The sequence below is a fragment of the Zootoca vivipara genome, chromosome 3, assembly GCF_963506605.1.
Source record: "Zootoca vivipara chromosome 3, rZooViv1.1, whole genome shotgun sequence".
NCBI classification, from domain to species: Eukaryota; Metazoa; Chordata; class Lepidosauria; order Squamata; family Lacertidae; genus Zootoca; species Zootoca vivipara.
This window is the reverse complement of record NC_083278.1, coordinates 116,000,609-116,010,862: the sequence shown is the minus strand read 5'-3', so window position 1 is coordinate 116,010,862 and position 10,254 is coordinate 116,000,609. Positions and strand designations below refer to the sequence as shown.

The 10,254-nt window shown below is 46.3% G+C and overlaps 2 protein-coding genes across 2 annotated transcripts in view; one reads left to right on the top strand and one right to left on the bottom strand.

Annotated features, from left to right (window-relative positions):
- The first annotated feature begins 145 nt into the window (after positions 1 to 145).
- On the top strand, positions 146 to 2,579 carry LOC118082662 (serine protease 55). Its single transcript, XM_035110473.2, has 2 exons — positions 146 to 721; positions 1,640 to 2,579. The coding sequence occupies exons 1-2, from the start codon at positions 385 to 387 to the stop codon at positions 1,786 to 1,788; spliced, it is 486 nt and encodes a 161-aa protein (XP_034966364.2). The 5' UTR covers positions 146 to 384; the 3' UTR covers positions 1,789 to 2,579.
- Positions 2,580 to 4,495: 1,916 nt separating this feature from the next.
- The window catches only part of RP1L1 (RP1 like 1), a 48,799-nt gene continuing 43,040 nt past the window's right edge, over positions 4,496 to 10,254 (bottom strand). The window contains exon 8 of the mRNA XM_060273284.1: positions 4,496 to 4,811. Within this exon, the coding sequence (XP_060129267.1) occupies positions 4,496 to 4,811 (316 nt within the window). The remainder of the gene's footprint in view (positions 4,812 to 10,254) is intronic.

The following is a 10,254-nucleotide window of genomic DNA, read 5'->3' as shown; positions in this document are numbered from 1 at the left end:
TCCTTAACATAACTTCGGCTTCCCCGTCCCTCCCTCCCCGAGTTCATTTTACACCCCACTTCAGCAATTTTCTCATTTAATCAATTACTTTATATCATAGTATTAGTTATTACTTCATCAATTATATTCATCTTATATAGAATTTTATCCAGAAAATGTTCAATCACATCTCTAAACTAGATCCCTTAGCCTATAATTTCCCTAAAAAATATTCCCAATTTTTACTTACTAACATCACTATTTAATTTATTAAAACATTTTTAAGCATTTTTAAAACTCCCCCCCTCCTTCCCCTGATTGGCGATTTCCTGCAAACTTTGTCCAGCTCCTTTTAACAATCCGTTTCCAAACCATTTTACTTCCCCATCCTTTCTAAGCTGTTTTATGCTAATTCAAGTCATTGGTTCGTTGGGACACGGCCCTGCAGTTCATTGTTTGATCTTTGTTGATGCCCTGCCTCTCTTTCCTTTGTCCCCAAGTCCTTCAGATCTCCATGTAGTGGTTCCTTTGAATGGGCATGAATTGGAGAGGATGAAGTTGGACAGAGTGCTCATCCACGAAGACTATGACTGTACAAACTTGAACAACGACGTTGCTTTGCTCCTGCTGGCTTCCCCAATAGACTTCAGTGAAGAGAGTACTCCCATTTGCCTGCCCACGCTGCAGGACCTTGGCGTGTGGCAAGACTGCTGGGCGGCAACTTGGAGATCCACCACGGCTGGTATTGCATTTTCTAGTCCAGGGCTCAGTAAAAAAACACTCCCCTGAGTTTGCCACACACACATACACTAGCTGCTGTAAGTCGGAGCAGATGGGGGTGTGTGAATGTGCAGGTATCCAATGGCTCGGTCTGCATTTCAAGGTGAAACGATCAAATCCTCTGTTTCTGAAACCCCATGCGAACCCAAACACAGCTGTCCCCTTTGAAATTTGCATTTGAATTTTGCAATGCAGTTCTCCAGCCAAGTAACATGCAGGAAATACACATGCTCGTGTAAAGTGTACATGAAAATAATATATAAAAACGCATTATGTTAGGGAGAATTGCTTTTTAAAAAATGTGTGCGTGTGACAAAATTGCATAGAAACAGGAGAAATTTGTACCAAGGTGCTGGTTGATTCTCATGAGAACTTTAAAGGGCTTTCCTCCCCAAACTGATAGGAAGATACAGATAACCGAACTTAATATTTAGGGAGATTTGAGGAATGAGAAACGGGGGGGAACCGAAACTGTTGGACTCTGAGCTTGAACTGGGAACTCAATGGCTTGTGACAGAGACCTCCCCACGAGATCTCACTGGGAGGAACCAGCACAAAATGATCTAGAGCGCGTGGAAACACCAGCCTTTGTAGCTGGCAGGCTATATAGATTTGGCCTCTGAATTGCCCGGTCCTTTGGCCCTTGCCCTGGCCAGCAGCACAGCCCCTTCTTCCTTGATGCCATGCCACTAGAATCATCCCAGGCCCCTCTTTGGCTTCGAGAAACACAGGCTCTCCTTTTCTCAATTCCAGAACAGCACAAGTCTTCGCGCTGCACAGAGCGGTGAGGCCTAAATGAAGCCCCCGCCGTTCACCCCTCTCTTCTCCTCCCGTCGTTTCTGAATGGCGCTGTCTCCCCCTCTTCCCTCTGTGCCTGCAGGCGACGAGAACACACCGATCAGAGTGCTAAAGAAAACGGAAATGTCTCTGGTCAGCAGGGAGACCTGTTCGAAGAGCGTAGAGCAGCTGACGGAGGGCATGCTGTGTGCTGTCTCTGACGAAGAAGGGAAGGAGACCTGCAAGGTATAATAAGCCTGGCTCTGTGCTGCTGTGCCGCAGGCTGGGGAGGCAGGATGGATGCGGTAATGATCTTCGATCTCTTCCCCGGGCTTCCTGGGGGCTGCTAATGTTTCTCTACACAGCCTCCGGAGAGATGGGGAAGACTTATTTTAGCAAGCTAACAAGTAGGGGGAAGTCCTGGTCACCTTCAACTTGGGATACAGGGATATATACAAGCCGTGTCCCCCAGGGGAAGAGAGATGTCTTCATGTTCCTTTATCCCTCCTTTCGATTATGTTTGTTCCTCTCCCTCCCTTTTCCCTTTTTTCCTTCCCTCTCTTATTGTTCCCTCTCCATCCCCCTCCTCATTTTCTTGTCCTGAATTTCTGCCTCCACTGATACACCCTGTGTGTGATCGGAGGAGTGAGCCTGTGGCTGGAGGTGGAAACACTTTAGAAAGGGATGCATATTCTTTACTCAAGAGGAGGTTTTGCAGAGGGTTGAAACCAGGGCTTCCTCTCCCCCCCCCCCAGCCGGAACTCACCAGAACTTAGTTCCAGCACCTCTCAGGTGGGCACCATTGCCATTGTAAGAGAACGAGGGAGGTGTTTTTTTGGTGAGTTCCAGCACCTCTTTTTCTAGAAAAATAGCACTGGTTGAAAATGTATGGAAAATGCAGAAGTGAAAGGGAACAAGGGAGGGTGAGGAATGTGGGGAATTTATAAACCACGTGATTGCTATTTATTATCTATGGTGCGCCTAGGGAGCCAGTTAAGATCGGTAGACTCATAATCTGGTGAACCGGGTTCACATTCCCACTCTTCCACATGCAGCTGCTGAGTGACCTTGGGCTAGTCACACTTCTCTGAAGTCTCTCAGCCTCACTCACCTCGCAGAGTGTTTGTTGTGGGGGAGGAAGGGAAAGGAGATTGTTAGCCGCTTTGAGGCTCCTTCGGGTAGTGATAAAGTGGGATATCAAATCCAAACTCCTCCTCTTCTTCTTTGGGGGCTTCGAGGCTGCGAGAGCAGAGGACTCCTGCCTTGAGGGGCACCCATGTTCAACTCTGACACAGGGGAGATAACAAAAGAAAAGGCATGTGTCAGGGAAGTTGCTGGCTACCCTCAAGCAACGACACTCCAAACCATCTTGTCTTTAGTGCTTTTATTATGCAAGCTATTTACAAAGCAAGAGCTTCAGGAAAACATGTCTACTCAGTGCTATCAGATTCTCCCAATGGCGCTTTTCGGCTCCTCCCCCAGCAGAGTAGTTTGGAGACCCCAAATCTCCTCCCCCTGCGTTTGTGAGCCGCTGATCGCCTCAGTTCCGGGGTGAAATTGAAAGGACGCCCCTCTGCTGTTTCCCCGCTGGAACTTTCTGCTGGCCCCTCCTTCCTTGCTGATACCACAGGCTGCAGGAAGGGCTCTTGTAAACTGTCTGAGCCCCGCCCCCCTCCGCTCATTTCCTGCTTCCTTTCTCTTGTCCTTCCGCTGCTGTCCGAGCTGTCAGAGGAGCTGGATTTGATGGGGGGTGGCTGCTCCCTGTAGGCCCACCCCCTTACAGCATGAAATGGAGACTGGGGTAAACGGAGAAGAATATGCCTTTGTTTTGGTTGAAACACGCATAGGAAACGGGCTCAGAAAACTTCTCCCTTGATGTTTTTAGTAACATTTAAAACAAAACAAAAAAACTAAAGTGGCTGAGTTTTTCGATCAAATTGAAAATCCACAATCTACGTGTCACAGAGGGGGTGACTACTCTAGAGTGAAGACGCTACTCCGTCTTTGCCTTTTCATGCTTTTATTAGGTGCAATCTATTTACAGTGATAGATCTATGCAGTGTACATGCTTTCAGTTCAATCAGAACCCTGGAATGGCGACTCCCACGTTTTTTTCCAGCAAAGAAGCCTCGGAATCCCAAATCTCCTCCTTCTTTGCTTTTTGCGTAATTCCGGCATCGGAGGGAGAGGTCTTTTTCCCGGGCTTTCCCTCCTCCCCTTCTCCCTCTCCCTTTCTTCCTGTCCCAAGCGGTGCAAGGGCTCTGCGACCCTGCCAGAGCCATGTCCTCTACTTCCTGCTTCCCCACTAGACTCTTCCCCCTCCCCGCTGCAACTGGTGCTGGGGGAAGAACTACTCCTCACGATGGGAGGGGGCTGTCGGTAGACCTTGTCCCTCACACCACGTTAGGGCCATTCCTTGATTAGGCCAACCCAATTGTCGCTAAACCTCGGAGAAGCTTTCGATGTATAAAATCATTTGGTGTTTAGTCATTGAACGCCTAGCCTGGTGGTGAAGGATTGTGGAAAACTCCCAACATTTGCACACTATTTTCTGGTATTTTGGTTGCCCATCAAGTGGCTCTTGTGTGAATTTGGGGGCCAATGGAGAGGAAAGCTTGCCTATGGACCATCTCAGATTTGGGGTACCTAACAGGGGTGTAACAACCCCTCACCGCAAATAATAGTGCAAAGCTATCAGCTTCCTTTCTGCTATCAGCTTCCTTTCTGCTGCTCCAGAAAGTAGGGCCCAGAAACAGTGGTTTCAAATTACAGGAAAGAAGATTCCAACTAAACCTTAGGAATAACTTTCTGGCAGGAGGAGCTGTTCAGCAGTGAAAGAGGCTACCTTGAAGGTAAACAAGAGTTTGGGTAGCCATCTGCTAAGGATTCATTCACTCCAATTCCTACGTTGTGGGGGTTGGACTAGATGGCCCATGGGGTCCCTTCCAACGCCACAGTTCTATGATTCTATGAGGACGTTGACCTCTTTCTCTTGTGTCCTCCTTCCGACTTCTCCCAGGACGACCGTGGGGCTCCTTTGGTTTGCACTTCTGGAGAAGACAGGAGATGGTTTGCAGTTGGGATAGGCAGTCAGGGGGAGGCCTGCGAAGGAAAGGGCAGCCCCGCTCTCTACACTGTGGTTTTCAGCTACCTTAACTGGATAGAAGAGGTAACGGCCGAGGAAGGAAAACCATTTATCCCCGAAGGGGTGGACGCTGCCGTAGCTGATTCCGAAATCCCTGGTCCCGGTTTGGCTGAGATGGAAGAGGTAACGGCTGAGGAAGAAAAACCATTAATCCCCGAAGGGGATTATGACATTGTCATAACTCATCCCGAATTCCACGTTCCCGGTTTGGCTGACTCTCCCTTCCTTTCCGCCGCCTGTGCCGTTGCTTCATTTCTGATGTCGATACTTTTCCGTTTATTGTAATAAAATCCGCTTCGCAAAGGCTCTTTCTCTCTGTTGCACGAGTTCTCGCTCGCTTTCTTCATGCGTAAAATAAACAAAGCTCCGAAAAACGAAACCTGAGGGCCCTCAAATGAACATGCTTCCTGCATGTTTCCCCCAGGACTGACTTCTTGGGGGGGTTTTTTTGCAAGTAGTGGCACATTTTGCAATACGGAGGGACATCTTGTGGTTACACTCTGCACTGCAACAGAAGATGCTGTGTACATACATCAGCTGCTTCCGTAGGCCACAGACCACCTCTAGCCCACCCCTGGCAATCCAGAATTTGCCTCTGGCCCTCCTCTCTCACACCTGCACCACCAAATATGCTACTCCGGGTCAGGATGCCAGAGGAGTGTGTCCCCTTTTGACAGATGGGCAGCATCACTCACCTGACAAATCACCTGATCTCAATCTCCATGACATCATGATGGGGAGGGGTCACCCACAACATCTGGAAGGAAGCCGGTTGCAGAAGGATCATTTGCATCATTGATAGTGCTGTTACTAATGGCTTTTGCCTTACTGTAGGCTCACAAATCTGCAGTAAGAGCAAATTGTTTGCAACGAGACTGCTGAGAAGTTCTCAGTGGGAGATGAGAATTATTCCTTCGCATCTTTATCTTTTCATTCCCTGCCCTGTGGAAAGTTTTCTCCTCTTCCTGCCACTTTCCTCACCCTTTGTGTCATGCTTTTTTTAAGGCTGTTTACTGGCGGTAGGGGAAAGAGACTTTCTTTATTTCTGTACAGCTCCCAGCATGTATTAGGCATTTGAATCAACAGTACCGACCGTTTATTTCTTAGATAAAAGAGAAATGTTTACAAAAAATGCACACCAAGCCAGCATTCAGCATGCAAAATTATAATGCGGCAAATAAAGACATCACTAGTTATTACATCGTTTATGGTTACAGTGGTACCTCTACTTACGAATTTAATGCGTTCCGAACGCACATTCGTAAGTCGAAAAAAATTGTAAGTCGAATCCCATAGGAATGCATTGGGAGAAAAAATTCGTAAGTTGAAGCAACCCTATCTAAACATTCATAAGTAGAAAAAATCCTATCTAAACCGCATCCAAGATGGCGAACGGAGCTCCGTTCGTAAGTAGAAACATTCGTAAGTAGAATTATTCGTAAGTAGAGGTACAACTGTATAAAATTAATTGTGCTGGGCACTCGATTTTGATTTGTGTTAGTAATCGTTAGCAGTACCGTATACACTAGATAATGAGGCATGAAATGTATAATTTGCTTTGTTTATGTATTGTATTGTTTATTGTTTGTATGTATTTTAGTTGTATGGTTTTGATCGGAATTTCAATAAAGATTATTTAATAAATAAATAAATAAATAAGACATCACTAAAGATTAAGATTAACGTTTTTGTTTAAGCCATTCTGCATTCAACATATTGGTAATTACCGTGATATTTTCTTTTCCAAATATGTAGAAGTATTCGTTAAACCTCAACAAGTGTAATCATTCTCCATGTCTGCTCTGATACTGCTTTTCTGTTGGTATCTTTTCTCGCCCCTTTCTTCTTTTCCTTCTGTAATTTTATTCCTTTCCTTGTAATTTTGAAACTACAACAACAATTACATTTTTAAAAAATCAGTACAAAAAATAATAAATACTAGTTGTTGTTGTTTTTTTTAAAAAAATCACTTTGCAAAGGCATGCACTGCCACGGAGTTTTAGGGGATGTCTAAAAGAAAGCACAGATGATTCCTGCTGAGCCTCCACCTGCAGGGAGTTCCACAGAACAACACCTGCCATGCTAAAGGATCGGTTCTGAGTAAAGGCTGACTGAACATCGGGGGTTTGGGGAACCACCAGACATGCCCCACCCAAGGATCTCAGGGATTGAGGAGTAGTATAAGGTATAACGTGGACCCCAAGGTGCATTGGGCCCAAGTTGGTTAGGGCTTTGTAGATAAACACAAAAACCTTTCGTGCATGCACACGAAAGCTCATACCGATGACAAACTTTGTTGTTGTTTAGTCATTCAGTCGTGTCCGACTCTTCGTGACCCCATGGACCATAGCACGCCAGGCACTCCTGTCTTCCACTGCCTCCCGCAGTTTGGTCAGACTCATGTTCGTAGCTCCGAGAACACTGTCCAACCATCTCGTCCTCTGTCGTCCCCTTCTCCTTGTGCCCTCCATCTTTCCCAACATCAGGGTCTTTTCCAGGGAGTCTTCTCTTCTCATGAAGTGGCCAAAGTATTGGAGCCTCAGCTTCAGGATCTGTCCTTCCAGTGAGCACTCGGGGCTGATTTCCTTAAGAATGGATAGGTTTGATCTTCTTGCAGTCCATGACAGACTTAGATGGTCTCTAAGGTGCTACTGGAATGAATTTTTTTATTTTGTTTCAACAAAAACATTGAGCCTGGCCAGGTAGCAAATTGGCAATCGGTGCAGCCACCCCAGCAGCTGACTACCATGTTGCCACAGTAGCCTCCCCCTATGAGCAGTCTGGCCGCTGCATTTTGCAGTAGCTGCGGCTTCCAGACCAAATGCAAGGACAACACGTTGCAGTAATCCATGATGGGACGAAGCCAGAGTTCCTTGGCCCCACCCATCATTGGCTCTCTGGCACCACCTACTGTCTGGGTGTCCTGCCGTCTGCCCCAAGAGTCCCAGGGGGTTCCAGCCACCATTGCCAAGGCCTGAACGCAGTTGGGAGACAAGAGTGTCGCTGGGCTTGATGAGCACTTTGGAAAGGACCATAGCTCAGTGTCCGAGCTTCTTCCCTTGTTCCTGTGTGTGTGTGTGTGTGTTTATTCCCACCCCTGTCATTCCCCATTGCTTGATGTACTTAAAAGTAACTTACCGTATTTTTCCGTGTATAAGACTAGGGTTTTTTTTAATTTTAAAATTACGTTCAAAATTGTGGGTCGTCTTGTACACAGATACAATCTCCCCTCGTTTTCTCAATTTGGAGTCCCCCAAAATAGGGGGCGTGTTATACACGGGACAATATGGTACTTGTCCCCCCTTGGGTCTTTCAATGGATGCTGCATTCCTTTCGGCAAGCAGCACATCAGTGGGGAGCATGGGAGAAGGGAGGGCAGGGGGATTAGAAGGGGAGCCAAGAGGTTAGCCCAAGGCAAATAGTTCCTTGGAAGAGGCTGAAGGAGGCTCAACTCAGCTCCAGGGGCCGAGTCTCCCGCTGCAAAGCGCACTGTCCTTTCAAGGAACGGTGTAGTTCCTCAGCAAAGCCCCTAGGTGGCACCATTGCCTTCCCCACCCACTAGGGTCTTCTGGAATATCTTATGTTCTGCTTAGCAATGAGCTACACTTCTCCGCTCGCTGCAAAACTGATGCTATCTTTTAGGAGCTTTCTGGGCAAACTTTTTTTGGGGGGAGGAACAGTTGCGGGGAGGCGAGACTTGGTTTCTGAGAGTCTTTCCCTAGCAACTGGTCATGCCAGCCTATGCAAGCTCATAAGTGCCTTTCTGCGCTGCCCTGTGGGAGCTTGCCATTCTTCCTAGCACCTGGCATGGCATGGCGGCCATTCTTCCTAGCACCTGGCATGGCGGTGGGAGAAGCAAGAGAAGACTTAGTGCATTTGTTCATATAGATTGAGTTATAAAAGTATATCTAGATGGCCCTCTTGCAAAACCAGGGTGCTGTACCTTTATATAAAGGTAAAGGTAAGGTAAGGAAAGGACCCCTGGACAGTTAAGTCCAGTCAAAGGTGTCTATGGGGGTTGCAGCACTCAACTCGCTTCAGGCCGAGGGAGCCGGTGTTTGTCCACAGACAGCTTCCGGGTCGTATGGCCAGCATGACTGAACTGCTACTGGTGCAACAGAACACCATGACAGAAGCCAGAGCACACAGGAACGTCCTTTACCTTCCCACTGGAGTAGTACCTTTTTATCTACTTGCACTGGCATGCTTTTGAACTGCTAGGTTGGCAGAAGCTGGGACAGAGCAACGGGAGCTCACCCTGTCATGGGGATTTGAATGGCCAACTTTCCAATCAGTAAGCCAAAGAGGCTCATTGGCATAGCGCCACCCTTAGCAGACAATTTACAGGTGAAACTCAGAAAATTAGAATATCGTTCAAAAGTGTATTTATTTCAGTAATGCAGCTTAAAAGGTGAAACCAATATATGAGATAGATGTATGACTCCAGACCTCACCTGGAGTACTGTGTCCAGTTCTGGGCACCACAGTTCAAGAAGGATACTGACAAGCTTGAACGTGTCCAGGACAACCAAAATGGTCAAAGGCCTGGAAACAATGCCTTATGAGGAACGGCTTAGGGAGCTGGGTATGTTTAGCCTGGAGAAGAGAAGGTTAAGGGGTGATATGATAGCCATGTTCAAATATATGAAAGGATGTCATATGGAGGAGGGAGAAAGATTGTTTTCTGCTGCTCCAGAGAAGCGGACACGGAGCAATGGATTCAAACTTCAAGAAAGAAGAATCCACCTAAACATTAGGAAGAACTTCCTTACAGTAAGAGCTGTTCGGCAGTGGAATTTGCTACCAAGGAGTGTGGTGGAGCCTCCTTCTTTGGAGGTCTTTAAGTAGAGGCTTGACAGCCATATGTCAAGAATGCTTTGATGGTGTTTCCTGCTTGGCAGGGGGTTGGACTGGATGGCCCTTGTGGTCTCTTCCAACTCTATGATTCTATGATATGTCAAGCCTTTATTTGTTGTAATTGTAATTATTTGTCATTAGTCGGGTCAATTATAAATGGAATGTAATTAATGAAATGTAATAGCGGTGTTTATTTTTGTGTTATTGTAACTATTTGTTTTATTACTGTGGAATTTCCAAATGAAAGCATTTGTAAAAATTAAAAGAAAAATTAAAAATAATAAGTTGCATTACTGAAATAAATGCACTTTTCGACGATATTCTAATTTTCCGAGTTTCACCTGTAGGACAATCATCAAAATGACTTAAGCGCTGAAGAAATGTGTGCGCAAGAACTGCATAGGTTTGTTGGCATTAAAATGTGTTCAAGGGACTCCTGGAAGTCGAAAGGGGGGGGGTGCCTGGTGAACCTCTGCTGGAAGACTGTCCCATGGCCTCAAATCAGCTGGATGAGGCAGGAACCACATAAAGAGCTTGCGTGGAAGAGTCCAAAGGGTTTCCCCAAGCAGATAACAAATTCTTTCTAATATTTTGTAGGCAGTTTAGGCCAATACACATATTTTCGTGGTGCAATTTCCCGTAACACAACACCTTTTCATTTCACTCATTTAGGGATTTTAATGCACACTTTCCCCTTATTTACAAATTTTCACATG

Bases quoted from the DNA above. Each gene is read 5' to 3' on its own strand.
- LOC118082662 (XM_035110473.2), top strand. From the start codon at position 385: ATGCTAATTCAAGTCATTGGTTCGTTGGGACACGGCCCTGCAGTTCAT. The intron at 722-1,639 runs GTATTGCATTTT...CTGTGCCTGCAG, and splicing joins TTGGAGATCCACCACGGCTG to GCGACGAGAACACACCGATC.